Raw genomic sequence first — 23,854 nt, 5'->3', positions numbered from 1 at the left:
ATATAGCTAAAATAATTGTAGTGCTTTTAATATTACTGTGATTAAAATATCAATGATTTTATTTGTGAGAAATCTATTCTCCAGCTTCTGTAAATGGTCTTGTGACCCTCCACCACCCACCCGCCTCAGGCTAAAAGTCAATTAATTGAAATGCTGCCAAGCTGCTTAGACTTTCTCAAATTCATTTCTGTTGCACAGCATCAATGGGCAGTACGTCAAGCAAGGCAAACTGGGAGCAGCAGTACTTGGCACCCACTCGACAAAAGAGGTTAGAGCTAATTGGTTGTCGGTCATTTCGGATTATCGGGTTAACGTTTTAATTTGGAAAAATGACGCCCCTCTTCCTTTTCTGGTTTTCAGTACAAACTGTTGCTTTATGTGAGCCAGCAGAAACAAGTGACCTCCGCCAGGATTCATACAGGCTTCGTTTTCACGGTGAGCAGAGAAGTAAAAGGAAGCTAAACGCGTGTTGAGAGATTGATATTCTATGATACTGAGGGAATCTCATCGATCAATAATATTTCTCCATACTTTATTCTACATATTTAATACAGTCACAATCATTGTCACTTCACATTGTCTAGCTTTGTGTATATGTATGTTTGTGAAGTTAGTCAATATTATTGCCCTGCCTTAATCACCATACATGGATTTAGGGAAATGATCTGTTTTCCATACAATGGGAGAGATTCCTTTTTCAACATTGTCACGTTTCTGATCACTTTGTGACACTTCCTCTCCCACAGGTTCAGCCCAACAACTATTGCACTTTTTATGATGACCAGCGACAGAACTGGTCCCTCATGTTTGAAACGGAGAAAGTCACAATAGACTTCTGCAAAGAGGTGAGGGGCAGGGATATTGATCACTGAGCTTATATTTGACAGTGATTGGATAAGTGTTCAGCTATTAGAGGAACAAAGTCAAGAGTTCGGTGTTCCGTTTCCTGTGTCGGTCAACGGGTGTAATGGACTGCATTATGTACTTGTATATAGGCCTAGCACCTTTCTAGTCTTCCAAACACCCAAAGCACTTTGTAATGTTATGTCTCACATTCTCACACTGACGGCTGAGGCGACCATGCAAGGCACTAACCTGCTCATTGGAAGCAGTTACAATTTACAGTTTAGCAGTATGATTCATTGTCTTGCTCAAGGACACTTGCAATGCCAGGGAGCCGGGGAACGATCTGGGAACCTTGGGGTTCTCAAACAGCCACTCTTATCTCCTGAGCCACTGCTGCTCCATAAAATGTCTGTCGGTCTAGATGGATGGATGTATTAGATAGACTTACTATGGTTATGAGTTTGATTCCCTCAGGGATGCATTGTGACCTTGTAGATTTGCTATTATGCTAGTATGCGATACCGGTGAGCAACTACGTATAAAGCAGGCTTAAAGGAGTTGTTCACCCAAAAAATGATTTATCCTCTTTCAATTACACACCCCATGAAGCCTTGAAAACATGGAGATTTTATTGTTTTTGTCGCATTCGTAAAGCCAATAATGTGATGACCGGCAGACACTATGAAGACTCGTTCATCAAATTATTGACTCCATGAATTGGGCGAGATACAACTTTTAAGACGCTTTGGATGGAAGCTGCAATCAACTCTCCTATTCAATGCTTTGTTGTGCATCAGGTGTGTTTGGCGAAAGTGAATAGCGCCCCCTCCCTGGATGCGGTGGTGGTGCAAGACCTGAGTCTGGGAGATGGCCAGGCAGTAGAGAATGGAGACACACTTCAAGTGGCATACACAGGCTGGCTCCTGCAGAACCACGCCATTGGACAGGTTAAGTGTTGTTGCTTTGAATAATTATTCTCTTGAATGAAGTCTTTATGTCTGCATTTGCTGGATGTGACAGACAGCAGCAGCACAGCTTGTTCAGCCCTAAAGCATATGCACGGCATACTGGTGTCACACACAGAAAATAACAGATAGGCCAGGGGTCTTCAACGTTTTCAGGCCAAGGTCCCCTTAGTGGAGAGAGAGATGAAGCAGGGATTTTGGATTCATGTACATTTGTATTTTCAGATATTTAACCACCTGAACCGTCAATAAGTAATACACTTGACCTTTCAGTGTACTTGGTCTGCTTTTTTCCCCCTCTACACCAAAGCTCTTTGCCAAAAATAGCCGATCTACAAGCTCACAACAGCTATTTTTGGCTAAAGTTCTGTTCAGTTTTGGCTAGGGTTCAAGTGGTTAATATAAAAAAAGGAAAAAAGGTTTTCTATCACACAACAATTTGGAGGACCCCCTGTAGTAACTCTGAGGACCCCCTTGGCATCCCGGACCCCCTGTTGAAGACCCCTGGGACAGGCTATTTTGAAAAACGAGTTTAAATCACACTTTAACTTTTGATTTTGTTCTAGGTGTTTGACTCGAACTTGAACAAGGACAAACTACTTCGAGTGAAACTCGGAGCTGGAAAAGTAATTAAAGTGAGTCATCTGTTGTTCCGTTTGCCTTGTGATGAATTAGTCTAGTTAATTATCTTAATTAGAACTGTAGCTTCTGTAGAGGTGCTCTCCTTCCTCTTCCTCCCTCTCTCCTTTGCTCTTTGTTTTTTCTCTCTGATTGGGGAGGGATTCATGTAGCACCACACAACCTTGAGGGATAGTTTGCCATGGGGAAACACAGATTAACTGCAAATGGCCAAAAAGGGGGTACAAAAGTATGTCACTATTGCTTTTTTGGTTGTTCTTGTTTTCCCAGATGCTAACTGTGCTTGTCTGGTCCTTTCAAAGATACATTTTTTTTAAAAGAACTTATTTAACCCTTTCTTTCTTTTCTCCCCATCTTCATCCCTCTCTATCTCGCTGTCTGTGTGTATTCAGGGCTGGGAGGAAGGGATGCTGGGGATGAAGAAGGCAGGCCGTCGTGTCATGGTGATCCCACCCAGTCTGGCCTACGGCTCTAAGGGCGTGGCCAACCACATCCCAGCCGACAGCACACTCGTCTTCGATGCAGAGCTTCGACGGGTAAGTAAGGCCATCTACAGTATGTTTGACCTGGGTAAGGGTTGGTAAGCCATCTTCCCATTGGGTTACATGGCAGAATAACCAATCAACCCAGCTAAAATGGCAAGGTGGGCAGAATTGCCACTGTGAGCAACCCCTGCTTAACCTAGTACTGCTTTGGCAGCCTTGGAGCTCAGCAAGATTAGATTATGGAACTCGAGTCAAAAATAGATTAAACCCGGCCGTAAAACACAGTTCAACAGACAACATGTCTTCATTGTTTTGAGCCAACTCCCAGACAGGCAGGGAATTCCAGTGTTTTCATTCACCTTTACTCGTTGACAGTAAGGTTAATCTCATCAGCCTGGAGTTGCGATTACAGGCTCCACCAAACAAAGAAATATATTTTAACCCATTTAGAACGGGTACACATTATTGTGTATCATAATTTTATGCCTTAACTATTGAAAAATAGCAGATATACAAGCTCGCAGTGCGGCACCGAGTGCCGCGCTGCGAGCTTGTAGATCTGCTATTTTTGAGAAATCGTGAAAATTATAATTTTGACCCGATTCTATAAGTGTCTTTTGAATCCTTCTAAGATTTTTTGAAAAACCTATGTTTCCATGTCAGCAATCTGGCCAGCCATCGTCAAAGAAAAGGTCCTTTTCACTTAACTGGAGTTCAGTTAGTCTGTTCTTGAGAGACTACCATGTCAGTGATGCTCAAACCTTTTCATGTGAAGGACCCCCAAAATTATATGGATTTTTCCATGGACCCCCATCTCAAAGTATTTAGTTCCAGGGACCCCCCAGAAGCGAAATTTGAGTTACAAACGTTCACTTTGAAAATACATTTATTCAAAGATTTGCACACATTTTCACGACTTTTTCAAAAAATAGCAGATCTACAAGCTCGCAGCGTGGCACTCGGTGCCGCGCTGTGAGCTTGTATATCTGCTATTTTTCACTGGTTAAAGCGTTCAATAATTCTAGGCCTAAACGGGTTAAATTTGAATAAAGTATAAAATGCAAAAAAATATTATGTTCTGTCCTGTTTTTTCCCCCCTGTTTCCTCAGGTTAAGTTTTCTAAAGACAGCGGGTCTGATCGGGCCAGTGCCAGCTCGCGGGACTCAAACGGCCCTTCTGCAGCTCCTTCCCCTGCTCCCAGTGTGGAGAACATGGCACCAGAAGCTCCTGGTCAACCCACCGCCACAGGACCAAAGTAAGAACTCTCGTTCCACTCCTCTGGGAACCTTTCCTCCGACTTGATTTATACTTTGTTGCACAGTTTACAGTTTACAGCTTAGGCATTTAGCAGACGCTTTTAATCCAAAGCGATTTACAATAAGCAGATAACATCACAACAATAAACAAGATAATATGTCAGTACATCATCAACAATATAACAAATGCAAATGGATATCTATCTAGAAAAAACACAATATAATCAAAGTTCTAAAAAAACCTAAAAACAAAAACAAATGCTAACTAGCTTCATGTATGGTCATTGATTTTTCTGTAGTGCTAAGGGTTTAGGTGGAGTCTGAAAAGGTGAGTCTTCAGTCCATGGTGAAAGCTAGCGAGTGAGTCCGTTGTTCTAAGTGCGACAGGGAGTTTATTCCACAACTTGGGCGCCAGGAGGGCAAACTGTCTCGGAACAACAATACGCACCAACAATAGCCGAAATACAAGCTCACTTTTCTCCTCCCTATATATATAGATTCCTTTTTCGTAGTATGGACTAACATACAATGTTAACAACAAACAAAGTGACACATGGTGTACTCTGTGTAGAGCTGGGCCCATTTTTTCTGTCCGTTCCGAAACGCGTCCAACTGTTTTTTGTCCGCCCCTATTCGACGTCCGAGCATTAATCATCAAAATGCGTCCGACCCGTGCCGAGGCCCGACCCTTATATTTACCCCCGCTTTTCCCCCTCCTTCTTTTTCTTTGAGGAAGCCACGGATTACACTGACTATAGTCTAGCTACAGGGGTCTTCAACATGGGGTCCGCGACCCCTAGGGGGTCCGCGGAGGTACTGCAGGGGGTCCGCGAAAGTATTGCCCTTTTCCACATTTATGTTAAAAAATAAATCATGATTCTATCCATTTTGAATAGCTTGAATACATGATTACTACGCAATTGACAGATTTCTTTTCTTCTTTTTACTTTTGTTTATTGGGTTTTTAACAAGCATTCATTGTATGAATGCCCCCCCCCCCCCGAACAAGAAAATAAAAATAAAATAAAAAACACTTACAAGAACAATAAGACAAAAAGGAAATAATAACAACAATAATAATAATAATAAAATAAAATAAACATACAAAACAAACAGACACCTCAGTCCGCTTAACCATACAGGTAGGATTATTGTACAGTATACCAGACAAAGCTCCCGACCTAACACATGTTTTCAGAGTTTACACACCACCAGACCTCACACAGTGTTTTAATCTGGAATGAACGGGAAGCGTCTCCTATGTAAATATAGGAAGAAAGGACTCCATATCTTCGAGAACTTTTCGCTCGAGCCATTCAAGGCAAGCCTAATTTTCTCCAATTTACGAAAGTAAAGAATATCTCTAATCCAGTGCGTATGTGAGGGAGAGACAGGGGATTTCCATTTTAACAGGATAAGCCTCCTAGCCAATAGGGTGATAAAGGCCATGGCATCCTTCTTAGCTATAGGAAGGGAGGGTAATGAGGGGAATACCACAAATAACGCACCCACAGGACAAGGTTCTACATTTTCCCCTGAAATCTCGGATAGAGAAATACAAATTTGTGTCCAAAAATTGGAGAGGGATGGACAGAGCCAGAACGAATGTAGGAGGTCTGCTGGTGCATGTTGACATCTGTCACAGGTTGGTGAAACATTCTCATAGATCTTAGACAAACGAGCCTTAGTGTGCAATTGACAGATTGTTGATATTATTGACATTTGTTCTCAGTTAACTTCTTCTGTGCCATATTTAAAGTGGGACCTCTTATATTGCCGGTTCGCCAACAAAGGGTTAAAAGAATAGTGTGCACGCTGGTGCACACATTCGTGCACAGATCATGCACTATGCATGTGCATGCTTTTCACAGCTTTCAAACAAAAAAATCCGCTTGGAAATCCGTTCAGGCATTCAGGAGAAGGCAGCCCTTATGTTTTCTTCAAACTATCCCTTACCCGTTCAAAGATATGAGCTCCGAAATGATGTGCAGTGTCTGGGTTATGGGATGTGGGATGAGGGATGAGGGATGGAAAGTAACTTTAACTGGTGCTTGCATGATAATATGTAGGAGCATCAATGTAAGAAATACCCATTACGTTAATGGCTACAGAGATACTGTGGTCCCGACGTCTTTTTTTTTAAAAAGACGTCCAGAAGACGTCTGGCAGGGAGGTCCATAGTTAAAAAGACGTTTTTATTATAGAAAACGAATTTTTTGGCAGGGTTTGAGTTAATAAGTAGCATGTTTAGAAATGGTAGTGGTACGGCCCACCCTGCTCGCTGTAACTTGTACTTGTTTAAAATAAAAAATTTGTTGTAGCCCCGACCCCCCCCCCCCCCACCCTACGAGGTGGTAGGGGGTCCCTGCTCCATCTCCCCATCAGTTTGGGGGTCCCCGGCCTGAAAACGTTGAAGACCCCTGGTCTAGCAAATTTATGTTCAGAGCATGCAGCTTGCCTGTTTGTTTCCCTTAATATGAATATTAAGCCACACTGTGGCTTGTGATAGATTATTAAATAATATAAATACTGTAGTAACGTGCGCTGCGCTGCACGTCTGGTCTGACTACAGTGACTCGCTGCACTCATTCTGCAAGTTTCTCTGTCTGAAAAATAGCCGATCTGCAAGCTCACAATGCGTTGCGCAGCTCACAAAGCGTTGCGGATGTGAGAGAGCTTGTAGATCAGCACACTTTTGGCAAATGGTTTACGTACTGTAGTCTTTTCCTTAAGATTTAAGCAACACAATTCTTCTCCCCCTTTAATGTAAAACAAAGAGGGAGGTCATGGTGCACACATGACCTAAATGAAAACGGTTAATACAATTATCTTAATTCTTGAGTTTCTAAGCTGATTTGCCCATTACCTTCTCACTTTCAGTGAATCACCACTCCGTGCAAAGTCGAACTCCCTCAGTGAACAGTTGACAGTAAGCATGCCGTTTTTCTGGGGGTCTTTTTTCCCCCTTTTAATTAAACCCACTGTTCTGAAGTAAATGGCTGCATACACACTTTCCGAGCAATGTTAGAACCTGATTACTATTTTCCTGTCCGCAGAATCCAGATGCTACCAAAGCCAAGCTGATCTCCCGCATGGCGAAGATGGGTCAGCCCATGTTACCCTTTATGACGGGGATTAGCAGCCAGCCAGACTCCAGTGACTCTGAACTAGAGGTAAGATCATTTCTAAACTCACTTTCAGGCTGGCGTTCCTTTTTTGGGCATGTCACGAATAGCAAAGATCTTCAAACTCACAGTGAGGCACATTGCGATGCTTTGCGACAGAGGTTGTAGATCTGACGATGTACAAAACCCAATTCCCAAAAAGTTGGGATGTTTTGAGAATGTAAATAAAACAAAATGTGATCCTTTTTAGTTTTTTTACATATCAAAAACAGTACAAGGACAATTATGTAATGTTTTACCGTATCAACATTATTGATCTTTGAAATAAATGCTTATTCTGAATTCGATGCTAGCAACACCTTTCAAACTATTTAGGACAGGGGCAACAGAAAACCAAGAAAGCTCAAAAAAACAACCGGAATATGCCACAGGTTATTTGGAAACAAGTGATAGTGTTATGACCAGGTGTAAAAGCAGTATCTTGAAAGGCTCAACCGCATGAGAAACATTTTTTTCTTTAAGAACAATGTTTCTCAACACAAAATTGCAGAGGATTTAGGGAATTTACCACCTACAGTTCATAATATCATCAAAAGATTCAGAAAATCTGGAGAAACACATACGGCACAAAGCTAAAAACCAACATTGGACGGTTCCTCTTTAGCTCGGAAGACACAACATGTCCATCATTTTCCAAAACCAATATGAAATACGGACTCATCAGACCACAGCAGACATTCTTCTCACGTTGTGTCAGTCCATCTCAGATATTGTCTTTGTACTGTTTTCAATGAACTATATAGGATTAGAAAATGATTGTATTTTGTTTTATTTACGTTTTCCACAACCTCCCAAGTGTTTTGGAATTGGGTTTTGTATACGGGGCTTCCGATGCGAGGGTGTGGGCTAGCGGACACCAACTCAGGCTGGCTGGCTGCCTTCCACTCCTCCCAGTGCAGCATCAGGGTCCAGAGCTCTGCAGTGTTGCTGGCTCCACTCAAGCTACAGTGTCCATAAAGGTGGTCGTCCCATCAATTCTGGGTGCCTGACACAGTACCCAGCCAGCCTCATTTTTCTCCCCCTGACCTTGACCTTGATCTCTGGGGGGCCATTTCTGATGTGTACAACAAGCTCACTAGGACAGGGGCCAATACTGATACATTCACAAATTGGTACCACCCAAGGTGACCGTATGTTTTTTACATTTTTGTCTTCCTACATTTCTCTAGTTTATGTTTTGGTATGATAACCCTTTCTGAGAAGTAGCTTAATTGATGTTATCACCCGCTAGAGTCGGTGTCCCATTAACTTTACATTACAGGGAAAAAAAGTTAAAATTTAATCTGCTTTAAGTAGCATATGAGGGGTCAAACTAGGGATTTTTCATGATTCTGAATCCATTGCAAGTATCTGTTTTGCACGAAAAACATTCCTTGGGCTAAAAACGACTATGGTTTAGTGATAAAGTGATGAGTCATCACTTTTCACACTTTTGAGGGGGCCGTTTTAGCCCAAGGAATGTTTGTTGTGCAAAACAGATGCTTGCATATGGATTCAGAATCATGAGAAACCCCTAGTTTGACCCCTCATATGCTACCTATAGTAAATTTAATGGAACACCGACTAGTGGGTGATAAAATCAATTAAACTTCTTCCTAGAAAGGGTTATCATACCAAAATGTAAACTAGAGACATGTAGGAAGACAAAAAACGTACGGTCACCTTGGGTGGTACCTGTATCAGTATTGGCCCCTGGCCTACACAACGTACGTGTTGCATATTATGCAGACCACATTGGGAGCTTGTTTTTTTTTTTTAGATTTGTTTTTTGGCTTTTTATGCCTTTATTAGATAGGATAGTAGACTGATAGGAAATGGGGAGAGAGATGGGGAATGACATGTGGCAAAGGTCGTCCGGATCGGGAATCGAACCGGCGACGCCAGCAGGCATCATAGCCTAGTATGTGGTATGCGCCTTAACCACTAGGCCAGCGGGTGCCCCATTGGGAGCTTGTTGACCTGCTATTTTGCCACGGAGGCATGGCTCTGGTCTCTCCAGCTCAGACAAGGTTGCTGGGGGTTTGCTCCCAACCAGATCGCAGCTTAGTTTGTTTAGTTGTAAACCGCCTCTCAGAGCCGGTGGAAGACTCTTGAGACTCAGAGATGTATTGTATTATTCTCTCCAGGACTCCAGTGTTTCTAGAGTCAAGGATCGGCCTGCTGCCCCCTCTCCTGTGCAGATCTCTACTGCCCCTCCAGGCTCAGCACAAGGTGAGGACCCATACACCTGCCAGAAGGCCCACCGTCCCATACATGCACTTATTGCAGCAACCACCAGCCAACCAATACCAACCACATAATTTGTCGCTGTGCGTCGGAAACCATGAATGTCCAAAAACGTGTTAATAACTGTCGTAAGGGGGGCACGGTGGCGCAGTGGTTAGCGCTTCGCCTCACAGCTAGAAGGTCCTGGGTTCGATTCCCGCCGGGGGACGCTGTGGGCGCTGGCGGCGTGTTCCTCCTCCGCGTCATCAGCGCCCACACCCTAGGTGGGGTTGGCGATAGGGCCTTTCTGTGTGGAGTTTGCATGTTCTCCCCGTGTCTCCTAGGGTTGATACCCTCACAAAAACATGCACGTAATCCTGGTCTCAATAATGCCTCCCCCTGGCCAGCCGGGGCGCCTGATGGAGGGGAAAGGAACTGGTTGGAATAACGTGTTCCTTCCACGCGCTACGTCCAAACCAGGGAAATCTCCACTGTCAGGTGAAAAGTAGCAACTTGGACTCCTCATGCATAGAAGGAAGCATGAGGTCAGTCCGTTGTCTCCCCAGGCGCGGCAGAGGGAGAGCAGAGCCCAGGATTACATAGGCAATTAGCACTGGGTGAAAAAAATGGGTTACAAAATTGTGGGATAAAAATTATTTAAAAAAAAAAATAAAAAAAAATAACTGTCGTTAATAGTTGTCATTCTTTAATATTTGTAACACCCACAGGCAGACCTAACTACTTTCAACCTGGCATCCCTATTTCGGGCATGTCATTATAAGCTGACATTTTCAGATAGAGATAGGCTATTTTCAATGCTTTTAGGGGCGACACTGTCATGCTCTATGATGAAGTATAAAATACGGCAGGATAAAATATGGACATAGGTTTCTGCCCGGCAGTGACTATATTTAACCCTTAAAATATTTTGGAAGGTTTATTTTGTTAATGTATGCAAGTCTTATCTGTGTCTATAATGATTTCAATAAGCTAAGTTATAATCTTTGTTTTTGTGTTGTATGTCCCTACAGTGCTTTCTCAGCCCCACGCAACTCCGCCTTCTGCCTTACTACCGGTCAACATGACAACCTCTGCCCCGCAGCCTGGGATGGGAGGCACTACCCACGCCTTTCAGGTGAGACAAACGCACATTTTAATCTTGTATAATGTAATGTATTCATCTTCTCATACAGTATTGGTTCTCAAATGTTTTCATTTCAACAACCCTCAGTTTGGTATGCATTAGGCCAGTGGCTCTCAACCTTTTCAGGCCGCAACCCTCAAAATAATCAGATTTTAACTGGGGACCCCCCCCCCCCCCCCACCCTGACGAGCACTAAGAGTTGAGGAATTACATTTTGTATAACACGGTTCTATTGTGAAAATAGCCGATCTACATGCTCACAACGCCTCGCAACGTGAGGCGTTATAAGCATGTAGATTGGCTATTTTCTTCATTTCTGTCTCTAATATTTGACAATTTCGACAATATTTAAATTGTCACTTTTGAAATGTGCATAAACCCTCTATATACTTATACTCTTGGTTTGTTTACTGTTGAGTGTTTGGGGACCCCCCAAAATAATTTGGGGACCCCTCTGGGAGGGGTCCCGACCCACAGGTTGAGAAGCACTGCATTAGGCCACACTGAGAACCACCGTCATCATAAAGAGATACACGGTGGCGCAGCCGCGAGCACCCAAGTTCAAATCCAATTCCCGTCATACCTCAACTGACCTCTTACCTAATTGTCCTGGCTCTACTCTCTCCCATCCAAGTTGCGCATACAATGAGTAAAGTACATTGGCATTGTTTAGATGGGTATTGTTTTTGTTCTTATGCTAAGCTGTCATCTTTCTTCATAGCCTTACTCCTACACCCAGACATCTGTGGCTCCCTCTCAACTGCAGCCTGTGTACCACCAAGCACAAACGGTTCCATACATGGGTAAGACTAAACGCTGTTAGAACCAGGGACATGCTGGGCCCCTGATTCAGCCCGGGAAAAAGAGTTGTAGAGGCCCTCATTGCACGCTATAGAGAGAGATCTCTCAAAGATTTGCCATTTCAGATCATGACAAGTGACAAGCCAGTGGGCCAATTACATGAGTTATATTTCGTTGTTGTCGGGTGGAAACCTTGTATGTCCAAAACCGTTTGTTTTGTATTTTTATCATTTTAAAAATGATTTAAACTAGTGAAAACAGCCGATCTACAAGCACACAACGCCTTGTGTGCTTGTAGATCTGCTGTTTTCACTACTTTTGTGCAACAGCCTTGTATGATGAAGCAGGGCTTTGCTTTGTGAAAAAATTGATACATTTGAAACTTGGAGATACAAGGTTTCTGCCCGACAGTGACGATTTACTTTGTTGGCCGCCCAGCCCCCAAAATGGAACGAAGGCCGACATTTTATTTTAAGTTTTTTCCTAATGGCCGGCCTGGACCGGCCGGGAATGAACCGATCCCTGGTTAGAACGTCTTGTAGAAAGGTACAATCGACAGAAAAAAAGTATCATCTGACCCTGATGTGCCTTGTGTTCCCTCCAGGCTCCAGTGATGTCACTTCCTTCTTAATGACAGAGGCCCGTCAGCACAACACAGAAATCCGATTGGCTGTAGGAAAAGTGTCGGATAAAGTGGAACAATTGTCTTCAAAGGTTTACATGAATATATAAAATAAAAAACATTCATATTAGTTTGATGTCTTTATTCAGTATTTGATATAAACATTTTTGCAATAATTGCTTTTTCTCCCCCACCTCGCTTTATGAACAGATGGATGATCTTCAAAGGCAGGGAAATGTCTCTATGGGCATGTCAAGCATGTCAATGGAAACATCAATGATCATGCACAACATCCAAAGAATTATTCAGGTACTGTACATACAGTACAGGATATGCAGCTTTTCTTTGTGTTAATTCGGTGGTTTTCAACCATTTTCATATCAAGGTCCATTATTTATTCTGCATTTGAGCCACGGACCACCATTTGATGAGATTTAGCCTCTCGGACCCAAAACGTAGAATATTTTGTCGTTGGATACGATTTTGTCTACAATTGTCCACAAGTTGATTCCATATGAGAGAAAACGTTGATCAAAATAATAAATAAAACTTAATTCTCTAATTGTGTAGACTTGTAGTAAATTAAGTAATGCAGATGTTTAACGATAACATAACTTGATTGTAAAATGAAACCAAATGGTCCATTTGGTTGGGGACCACCTGGAACCCCCTCAAGAACCAGTGGTTGAGAACTGGTTGAGTTCTAATTAATTGATGTACTCGGTGCTTGCTTCAGACTTTTGTGAAGACATGCATTTCCCCTTCTACAGGAAAACGAGTGTCTAAAGAAGGAGGTGTTTGAGAAGAGCTCACGTATTGAGGAGCAGAACCACAAGATTGGCGAGCTTATCAACCAGAACCAAAGGTGAGGCAGGAGGAAGGAAATAAAAAAAAAACAATATCATGGCCCGATTAATCGTGCATCCCTACAAATAATTAATAATGCTGCTGCGATGTGCATTTACATTTTTTTACAGTGTTCAAATGCAAAAAACAAACAAACCCCAACCCTTTTTTTACTGGGGATACAACAAGGTTTTCGGTCTGTTAGACCTGCGTCAGGTTAGTTTCTTTTAGCAGTTTGGATTGAAAAAAACACTCAAATGAATTAACCATTGTCTACTATCCATAATATGCTCACTCCTCGCCACAGAGAATAAAAGGTCCCTGGGAGAGTGGCTGCTTGTGGGAAAGTAGCCGTTGTTGAAGGAAATAAAGCTGTTATCCTACTAGGGATGGGAAAATATGAAAATGTCATATCACGATTATTGTGATAAAAGAAATAGCGATTTACGATATTATCGCGATAATCAAAATCCATTACCATGGGGCGGAACATTTGCCCAAAAAATAGCAGATCTACAAGCGTATGTATACGTATGTATATGTAAATTATAAGTACGTTTTACCAATTTTAGTGGTACCGGATATGCAGCTCAGCAAATAAAAGGTGAATTGATCCCAGTGCATGGACGGAGGACGATATCACGATAAATTACATCTCCACAATACGATTATCGTGAGTGTTTTTTTTATCACGATAATATCTCGTATCGTCCCATCCCTATATCCTACTGTCGTTGTTCAGGTACGTGGAGCAGAGCAACCTTCTGTTGGAGCAGAGGAGTGACTCCCTCAAGTCCTCCAGCGAGCACAGCCAGGCACGGCTACTGCAGGCAGAGCAAGACAAGGTGCGTACCTCTTTAGTTTAGAGAGTGTGGAGAGATGATGTACATGTTAGGGCATTCATGAATAGTGATTTTTAGTATTCAAATGATTCGACCTCAAAGTATTCGAATAGTCGAATATTCGACAGGACTGGCCAAACTGTCAAATATTAAGTAAGCAAGAGGCGAACATTGTGAAAATAGATCTACATTTCTACAGATCTACATGCATTTCTACAGATCTACATACATTTCTACAGATCTACATGCTCACGCCTCGCCCTGAGGGGGCTTTGGAATAGTAGCGGCACTGGCGTTACTTACAAGACAAACTCACTTGAAATGGGAAATAGTGGGGGGAAAAGTCCCATTCCGTGTGGAAATGGTAGGTTTTGCGGTTCTTTCTAGTGCTCTGACCCTTGAAAACAAAGCATTGCATTGGGGGGGGGGGGGGGGGGGTTTGCCTACTTTAGAAGGGAGCTGACTGGCCCCTCTTGATGTCAATCAATCAAGTCACCTTAATTCAAGTGACGGATGCCAAAACGACTTTTTTTTGTTTGTTTGTTCATAAATATTTTCCTTTATGTTTTAATTATATATTATTTACAGGCATGTCATGTGGTCTACCACCTGCACATCCTGTGGGTCAGGACTTCCAGGGGGGGTCCCCACATGTTTTTGGTGGGGTCCCCAGATGAAAGTAAAGTGACAGTTTAAGGACATTTAAGACGTTTTTGAATAGCTGAAAGAAAAGTTAAAAGACCATTACTGCGTCAATATTAATCAACAAACTATACTATAAAAAGTCCCAAGATTTAGAAACTACACGGTCTACAGGCTCACGACGCTTCACGCTGCGAGGTGTTGTGACCTTGTTGATCAGCTATTTGCTATTTTCACAATATCTTTCTGTGGAACCGAGTCGAACAAGATGTAATGCCTCAACTACTACAATTCCAAGGTCCTAGTTCAAATATGATTAGTTTGGGGCCACAGGCTGAGTTTGATTGTTGCCATTCATTCTTATCTTCTATTCCTAGCAGCACTGGACTGAACTCCTAATGAAGGCTTTGGTTTTACTCAACATGCTTTTATGATCTGACTTAAGTGATTTAGCCGGTCAGAAGTGTTTTTCTGTGTTAACTTTTTTTTTACGCTTCCTTAATGCCACTCTTTGCCAACTGTTCCCTTCTTGGCTGTTTTTGCACTGCTGATCTGATCTGATCTGAGGACGTCTAGCATTGAGTGCTCTCTCTCTTCCCAGCATGCACTGCCTCAGGACCTGGGCTCGGGCCAGGTGAGCCTGTTTGCTCTGACTTCTAACCACCAGACCTGGGTCAAAACAACTAGCTGGGTGTTTCTAAACCCTTTTCATTTCAAGGGCCAAATAAGAGTTAGGCCACGGAGGCATTTGATACCATCATGTTCTCAGGGACCAAAATCTAGTCTGTTTTAGTGTTATACAACCCTTGAGAGTGTCTTATGAGTTACATACCCAAAAGTGTGTATTCGACTGACTGACCCAACATTGAGAAACGGCGCACTAGACTGCTGGTCGATGTCCAAACATTTTGTTCAGTGAACAAGAAAGTAGTTACGGTAATTCCTTAGTACAGGGGTCTTCAACAGGGGGTCCGGGACCCCTAGTGGGTCCTCAGAGTTACTACAGGGGGTCCACATCTTTGTGTGCATATCCTGAGAACTTTGGCCAAAAATAGCCGATCTACAAGCTCACAACGCCTCGCGCTGGCCGAGAGGTTTTGTGTAGAGGGGGAAAAAGAGCAGATTAAGTACAGATTAAAAGGTCAAGTTTATTAAGTATTGATGGTTCAAGTGGTTAAATATCTGAAAACACAAATTAATCCAAAATACACTGATGATCGTGCTGTCAAACCATGAAACTACTGTACATGGAATCTATGAACAGGTTGTGGGGGTCCCTGCTTCATCTCTCTCTCAACTAAGGGGTCCTTGGCCCGTTGAAGACCCCTGCCTTAGTATATTCCCTACCTGACACTTATCTGAGTGGTCCCACTGCAAACTCCACTCACCGGCTGCTCCCAGGGTATTTAAAACAAACCTTAATGGTTATTTGCTAATAACAATGACTTGACCCAGAGCTGACTGTCTGTACTACCAACGCCATAGTCATCCTGTCACATGTCTCTCAAGCCAGACAACCTTTTCACAATCTTCCAGTGCTACAGAGAGTCTGTAGATCTGCCTTGCAAACTCTATATTTTTGAATTTCCATTTATTTTAAGCAGCTAGCTGTTATCTTAAGCTAGGCTATTATTTACACAACGGCAGAGGCAAAACATAAGCAGAGGAGGCATTATTTTCAATGCATTTTCTAGCGGTTATGAAGTACAGATGAAGTACAAAGAACGGCTGAGAATAGCCATAGCCGTGTCACGCAAAGAAGTATGATTTGGGCTTTAGGCTGAAGCATTTGAATCTTGTGAGCCAGCACTATCCTCTCGTAGCCTTGGATCAAGACCATCATAGATGTATTTTATCGAGGCTGACTTTTGCTTTCGTATCTACAGTATATGATATTCTTGGTCTCAACCCCACCTATAGTCCCTGGAAATCCGTGTGCGAGTACAAAAAACTAAAAACAAATCAAGTGCTTACCCTGTAGCCGTCGATGTTAACTCGACATTCGGAACCTGTCTGCACGTCTGTATTTACAATAGATATGCCTGTTTCCCTGTTTTCATCAATGGATTGTAGTGGCAGGGTGCATCAGGTGAAAGCCTGTATTAGACTCACTCAGGAAAAACAGGGCGTAAACGAGGTAAAACGGTGTTCGCGCACAAACACGATTAAAATGTATATCTATATATCCCGCCGGGGGACACTGTGGGTGCTGGGGGTGTGTTCCCTCCTCTGCGTCATCAGTGCCCACACCCTAGGTGGGGTTGGCAAAAGGGCCTTTCTGTGTGGAGTTTGCATGATCTCCCCGTGTCTCCTAGGGTAGATACCCTCACAAAAACATGCAGTAATCCTGGTCTCTATAAAGCCTCCCCCTGGCCAGCCGGGGCGCCTGATGGAGGGGAATGGAACTGGTTGGAATAACGTGTTCCTTCCACGCGCTATGTCCAACCGGGGAAGCTCCCCCTGTCAGGTGATAAGAAGCGGCTTGCTCACTCCTCATGCATTGAAGGAAGCATGAGCTCAGTTCGGGGCCCTCCCCAGGTTGGCAGAGGGAGAGTAGAGCCCAGGATCACAGCTTAGGCAATTGGCACCGGGTGAAAAAATGGGTTACAAAAATCGTGGGATAAAAAAAAAAAAAAAAAAAAAAATGTATATCTATTGAAAAATGCGGACTAATACAGTGCACACAGGTTTCTAATGTTGAGTTAACATCCACGGCTACATGGTCAGCACTTTTATGTTGTTGTTTTTTTGTTCATGTATGGAGAAGTAAATGCCAGACTCATTAAAATGTACTGTATCTACCATAGTCTTGACCCAAGGCTAATCGTCTCACTAACATTCTCGCTTATTTTATTCCTTTCTCCTCCATCAGTCGGTTCATCTCTGCCCTCACCATCTTCCTCCCGACAGAATCCTGTCTGGAGAGACTAATATCCTCTCACTAACATTCTGGCTTCATTTCTTTTCCTTTCCCCTCTCCTCCATCAGTCCTACAACCATCTTCCTCCCAACAGGGTCATGCTGGTTGAACCAGCAGGGCTTCTCACCCGTCACTCATACAGACCGCCCATCATCACTCTGCTCCATCTCACGGCTGTCGGGCAGAAACATCGTATCTCCATGTTTCACATCTGTATAGTTTTTGTTCTGTAAATGGATGCCCTACTTCGCCATACTAAAAAGTAGCAAAAATATATTTTGTGTTAGTAGAAATTCTAGTGGCTAAGTGGCTGTGGGTTTTTATAAATGTCCAGCTAATGAAAGTTATTAACAAGAGCTTATATGACTAAAATAATAACTACATTAGATCCAATGGAGCTAATGGAGATTTCTTTTTTTAAGTCTAAAGTTTTGGACATACAATGTTTCCACCACTCTGCTGTTTACTGTAGACCAAACAACAAAAAAAAGAAAAGAAAGAATAATCATAAATTAAAACCATTTTCAAGCATTTCTTCAATACAATTTCATAAAACTTGAAATAAAAATATATATATTTAAATTCCTTGGTTATGGGGGGGGGGGGGGGGGGGGGGGAAGAGTTTAAGAAATTGTGAAAATAGCCGATCTACAATCAGCAATTATTTTTTTCACTAGCGTGGGATACTCTTTTGGGTCTCCAGCTAAAACGTTTGGGAACCACTGCTGTAGACAGACATCAGAAGCTCTCCTCCACCTCCTCTCTCCTCTTTCTCCCCCCCCCCCTCTCTCTCTATCAGGTGCATCTGACGGAGGAGTTGTCGTCCTCCACAGCGCGGGTGGCCCAGCTGCAGCTGGACGCCACCTCCCACCAGCAGAGGGCGTCAGAGCTGCAGAACCAGCTGGCGGCGGCCCTGCAGGACAGCGAGAGCCACTGCGCGCGCGTCTCCACACTGGAAACACAGCTGGAAGGTGTGTGGTGATAGGATGAAGGATATTAACACATTCCCTGCCAATTAACAATACCTTCGTACTCTCATATGCCTCCAGTCTCCATAGACTTCCATGTAATTCATAGTGCACGGATCATGCACACCCATGCCTAGATAATGCACCAGGTGTGTCCACATTGCTCACAGCTTTCAAACAAAAAAATCCGAATGGAAATCCGTTCAGGCATTCATGAGATAGCAGCCATTGTTTTCCTAAAATGTAAACAAAGATGGCTGCCATGTTTGAAAGATGGGGTTGCTATGGGGGTTAAACATGCAATTTCGCGATTGCTATCATGCCTACTACATTTTTTGGGGTCAAACATTTTTTTTGAAAAAAAAAATGTTTTTGAAAAAAAAAAAAAAAAAAAAACGTTTTTTTCAAAACATTTTTTTTTTCAAAACATTTTTTTTTCCTCGGGATTATCGGGCCTGGCAGGGAAAGACATTGAAATAATCTCGGGATTATCGGGCCTGGCACACAGAGTTAAAAACACATTCCCTGTCACCATAAATGGCTTCCAATGTCTTCCAATGCTGCTGCAAAGAAACGGCTTCATCTCGGAAAAAGCGATTCGATCGCAGAGAAACCATTTTGTTTTTTCAGTGTGACTTTGGGCCGCGGCGGTCGGCCGCGGTTAGAATTTTTCATTTCCGTGTGAAAGTAAACATCTCGATCACAACACCGTGAATTTCCATTCACGGAATGGAAGCCACATGGGCACCGTGGCTTCCCGGGGCTCTTCAAAATAAAGTGAATGGCGGCACACTGTGTCTTAACCCATTTAGAACGGGTACACATTTTGTGTATCATTATTTTATGCTTTAACTATTGAAAAATAGCAGATATACAAGCTCACAGCGCGGCACCGAGTGCCGCGCTGCGAGCTCGTAGATCTGCTATTTTTGAAAAGTCGTGGACATTAGAATTTTGACCCGATTCTATAAGTGTCTTTTGAATCCTTCTAATTCTAGGCCTAAATGGGTTAATGATTACAAAAATAATGCCACCAGAAGTGTTAATTGTAATAACCTTGGTGTGTGTGTGTGTGTGTGTGTGTTCCTCCAGAGTTAAAGGCGTCATCAGAGAGGACACAGGCCCAGTACCGCACAGAGAAACAGAAGCGTAAAGAGATGGAGGTTGGAGTCAGCAACATGGAGGAGGAGGTGCAGGACCTGAAGACGGATAAAGAGAACCTGGAACGGGTGAGTGTTCCTTTTCTGCTGGAGTCAGTGGTGGTGGTTCAGGACAGGTATCTAGTAGGACGGATGCCTCATGAGAGCAGGGGTCTTCAACGTTTTCAGTCCAAGGACCCCTTAGTTGAGAGAGAGGTGAAGCAGGGACCCCCACAACCTTTTCATAGATTCCATATAGTTTCATCGTTTGACAGCACAATCATCAGTGTATTTTGGAATGATGTCAATGTGTGTTTTGAGATATTTAACCATTTGAACTGTCAATACTTAAAAAAACATGACCTTTCAAGAGTACATAGTCTGCTCTTTTTCCCCTCTACACCGAAACTCTTTGCCGAAAAGGCGTTATGAGCTTGTAGATCTGCTATTTTTGGCTAAAGTTCTCAGAATAGTTTCTATCACACAAAGACTTGGAGGACCCCCTGTGGTAACTCTGAGGACCCCCTGTTGAAGACCCCTGCTTTAGAGCATTTCCTAAGGCAGTTCCTGACTGAATATGGATGGATGGATGACTTAAAGGGGGCCTGTCACCTAAAGGGTTACTGTCACTTTAAGAATCATCTTAAAAAACAAGTTAATATTTTTATGATGTCATTGTGGATTTATAAGCCAATCAAATGAATTGTCTGTATAAACAATATTCCTGACTGATTGCAGGAATGACTGTATGACCACTTACTGTACAGGTCAGCTGTTGTTGGGGGGCGAGGGGCAGATTACACTGTGACATGAGCTTCAGAATGTTTCAGACCGTTTTCAGAGAAGCTCATGTCACAGTGTAATCTGCCCCTCAATCCCTTTAGGTGACAGTACCCCTTTAAGCTGTACATGCAGTGCAAGCGGAGGAAAGTGTATACTGTGCATATATTGCATTTTGCTGTGTTGTGTTGATTCCTTATGCTACGTAATGAATGGAATACATTGGACCACAATGGAAACAATCAAATCAAAAAACCTTGAAATGTAAAAGTTTGAGAAGCTGTTCAAACCTTTAGCGTGACATACTGACCACCTGAGCGTAGTCTTGCGTAGCCAGACAACTATTTCACACATCTCCAAATGCTACATAGAGTCTGGAACTGCAGCTTCCTAATGGCAATTAATGTAAACTGGCATTTCCGTCCATGAAAATATATTTTAAAATATCATTTCTGCTAAGCAGCAAGCTAAACATGCTTAGACCTTCGTCGCCCCAGACTGTAAGACGGTAGCATTTGCAAATCGCGGGAGTCAACAGTCTGGCCACACGAGATTAACCTGAGCGTGTCCCCTTCCTTCAGACGCTGGCAGACAGGAAGAGGAAGTGGCAGGCGGAGCGCCAGAGCCGAGACGAGGAGATGGAGGAGCTGCGGCGGAGCAACCAGCAGGACCTGGACAACCTGAGAGCTCAGCTCCGCAAGGCCCGGACCAGCACTGATACCGCCGCCTCCGAGCAGGTCCGTCACTTGGGTTTACAATCTCTTTGTTTCTTTAACCCAGGGGTTCGCAAACTTTTTGATCTCATGATTGACCCCTTATTATTAGCTAACCTTTTTGTGAGTCAACTGTTGGTGGCCTGTCTTGTTGTCTGTCTCTGTGAAAATGATCTCCCCTCTTGCGTGTTAATGTTCGTTTGCGATCCCCCATTTAAATCCTCGAGCCGCGGGGATGGATAGATGGAACCAAATGGACCCATAAACTCCATGTAATTACCTCGCGAGTAACAAAAACACCCACAATGAAGCAATAAGCCAGAGAGTCTGGTTACCTGGTATTTTACACCGGCTGAGAGGCGTAGGGAGACACGAGGCGCAGCCGAGTGTCTCCAACCCTCTCAGCCGTAAAATACAGGTAACCACAAGCCTTGCGTGGCTTATTGCTTTTCTAAAACGGTTACAATATGGCAAAATGAAAAATCATAGACATGTACCAATTAAAACTGTTCTATGTCCCTAATAATTCACTATAAGGTCTGCTCTGCAAGAAAGTAGTCCCCAGCTACATGAAAGTAGTTCCCGGCCAGGCTGCAGAAACAACACACCTGTTACTTGCAATCAAGTTCTCTAGTCTAGCTTCACAACACTATGGAAAGAAAAATCGCACCTGGGTTTGATATAAACTGATTAAAGGTGTGGGTTATAGTCTCATACCACAGCAATTAAAGGGAAACCAGCCAATCAGAATCAAGGAATGGAACTAGCCGTTTTAGAATGGCTGTTTTAAACCACCTGTGCACATTGAACATAATTCCTCTGCTCAAGTCTTGTGTTTCTCTGCTTCTCCTCCTTCTGTGTTGGAGGCGGAGTGTGTAGTCAAGTTGTCGACTTGCCGTCCTGTTGGTCGCTTTAATTCTATGGTTGGTGGCGACGACCGCACTTATTTTACTTTTTATTGATAAATAAAAGAAAAAGTTTGAGAACCGCTGCTTTAATATTTTTGTTTTTACCCATGAAACTCCGGTAGTTTCTTGTTGTGCTCTCAAAATGCAGTCCTAGCTATGCAGTGACACTGTATGCTTTGTGTGCGTGTCTGTTCCAGTTGTCCCAGTTGCAGACGGAGCTGGAGCAGGAGTGGAAGGGGAGGTGTGAGCAGGCCGTGGCCTCCCTGAAGGAGCAGCACGGCCGGGAGCTGGCCGACCTGCAGGAGCACAGGGACGCGTTGGAGCACAAACTGACACAGACGCAGGAAAAGGTCAGCAACATAACAGGGATAACCACGCCCCGAGCGCTTGTTTTCGGTGGAGATGGCGGAGGCGCGCCGTCTCAGGCGACCTTGAGCCACGTGAGACACTTCTGAGCGAGCAGTGTGAAGGTCGCATAAGCCGACTCGTTGCCATTAGAAGTTGTAACAGTAAACAGAATATTACATCATTTTAGCCACAACTGAAGCCACAAATAGACGATCTACAGCACGTATAAAAGCAAATAAAAGATCAGGCATGACTCCAAATCCAAACCTTAAACCTAAGCTTCTAAATGACTTATCCGACCCCTAACCCCAAACTGAATCCCACACACACACAAACGCACGTCTACAGGTAGTCATTCATACACAGCAATAATTAATATACATGAATCAGAAGACAGAAAATACTCAAAGCTAAAATGTACTCAAAAATGAAATAAAGCAGTTACAATCTTGGACAAATTGGAAAACTATTGCCCTGAACTGATTTGAATCTCTTTATGCTCCGTCTCTTTATGCTCCAAATTTCACAAGTACTGTCTGTGTCACAAATTAGGAATGAGGCTAAATGCTATGTTTTTCTCATAACCATATCACAACACGACGCCTTGTCTCTGTGTCAGTTGCAGCACGTGCATTATAAGGCTGCACAATTAACAAACAAGACTCCAAATATCAGCATAGCACACATAAAGACCAAAACTCCGGAACATCTTAATGGTGGTCTCTGTGTTTACAGTTTACAGCACTGAAGCAGTCGAGAGAGTCGGAGGAACAGAGTCTGATGCAGCAACAGGGACAACAAGAGGAGCTGCAGGCCCTAAAGGAAAGGGTATGTGTACTGTATGGCAGTGGTTCTGAACCTGTGGTTCGGGCCCCCCAGGGGGTCCCCAAATTATTTTGGGGGGTCCCCAGATGATTAACTTATTGTGCAACTTTGTTTTCTCACCGTTTAGTAAAGTTAAAGTGTAAAGAGGGTATCTACACATTTCTTAAGTGACAATTTAAGGACATTTCTTAATACCTCTAAAATGTCAAATTAAACATTGGCCAAATTGTCAAATATTAGAGGCGGAAATTGTGAAAATAGCTGATCTACATGCTCATAACACCTCGCATTGCGAGGCGTTGTGAGCATGTAGATCTGCTAGTTTCACAATATTACTTTGAGTACATTATGATACATTATGATACCAACACTTTTGTACTTTTACTCAAGTAGATTATAATTACTGGACGTTTACTTGAGAGTATGTCTACATTGCAGTATTTATACTTGTACTTAACACTTATGTTGCTATGATTTCTTCTCTTCAATGTCCCACATTGCCATGGTTACCATAGACTTCCATGTAATTGCGCAATTGTGTAAAAAGTGCACGCCCATGCCTAGATGATGCACCACGTGTGTGCACACTGTTCACAGCTTTCAAACAAAATAATCCGCTTGGAAATCCGTTCTGGCATTCATGATTTATCAGCCATTATGTTTTCTTCAGATGTAAACAAACATGGCTGCCATGTTTGAAAGAATGGGTTGGTATGGGGGTTAAACATGCAATTTCGCGATCGCGATCATGCCTAATACATTTCTGGAGGTCCAA

At 43.1% G+C, this 23,854-nt stretch overlaps 1 protein-coding gene across 2 annotated transcripts in view; it reads left to right on the top strand.

The window, feature by feature from the left end:
• The window catches only part of fkbp15b (FKBP prolyl isomerase family member 15b), a 41,635-nt gene that overhangs the window by 5,270 nt on the left and 12,511 nt on the right, over positions 1-23,854 (top strand). For both annotated transcript variants that reach the window (XM_080739322.1, XM_080739321.1), the window contains exons 4-24: positions 199-268; positions 361-435; positions 747-845; positions 1,644-1,793; positions 2,378-2,446; positions 2,843-2,986; positions 4,045-4,190; positions 7,072-7,120; positions 7,248-7,364; positions 9,503-9,587; positions 10,613-10,716; positions 11,447-11,528; positions 12,131-12,240; positions 12,359-12,457; positions 12,919-13,013; positions 13,737-13,839; positions 18,198-18,369; positions 19,459-19,595; positions 20,867-21,022; positions 22,104-22,256; positions 22,990-23,082. In XM_080739322.1, coding sequence (XP_080595448.1) covers positions 199-268; positions 361-435; positions 747-845; positions 1,644-1,793; positions 2,378-2,446; positions 2,843-2,986; positions 4,045-4,190; positions 7,072-7,120; positions 7,248-7,364; positions 9,503-9,587; positions 10,613-10,716; positions 11,447-11,528; positions 12,131-12,240; positions 12,359-12,457; positions 12,919-13,013; positions 13,737-13,839; positions 18,198-18,369; positions 19,459-19,595; positions 20,867-21,022; positions 22,104-22,256; positions 22,990-23,082 — 2,308 coding nt within the window. The remainder of the gene's footprint in view (positions 1-198; positions 269-360; positions 436-746; positions 846-1,643; positions 1,794-2,377; positions 2,447-2,842; positions 2,987-4,044; positions 4,191-7,071; positions 7,121-7,247; positions 7,365-9,502; positions 9,588-10,612; positions 10,717-11,446; positions 11,529-12,130; positions 12,241-12,358; positions 12,458-12,918; positions 13,014-13,736; positions 13,840-18,197; positions 18,370-19,458; positions 19,596-20,866; positions 21,023-22,103; positions 22,257-22,989; positions 23,083-23,854) is intronic.

The sequence above is a fragment of the Nannobrachium achirus genome (assembly GCF_963921795.1).
Source record: "Nannobrachium achirus genome assembly, chromosome: 12".
NCBI lineage: Eukaryota > Metazoa > Chordata > Actinopteri > Myctophiformes > Myctophidae > Nannobrachium > Nannobrachium achirus.
The sequence above is the reverse complement of the archived record's forward strand: the minus strand, read 5'-3'. Positions and strand labels throughout refer to the sequence as shown.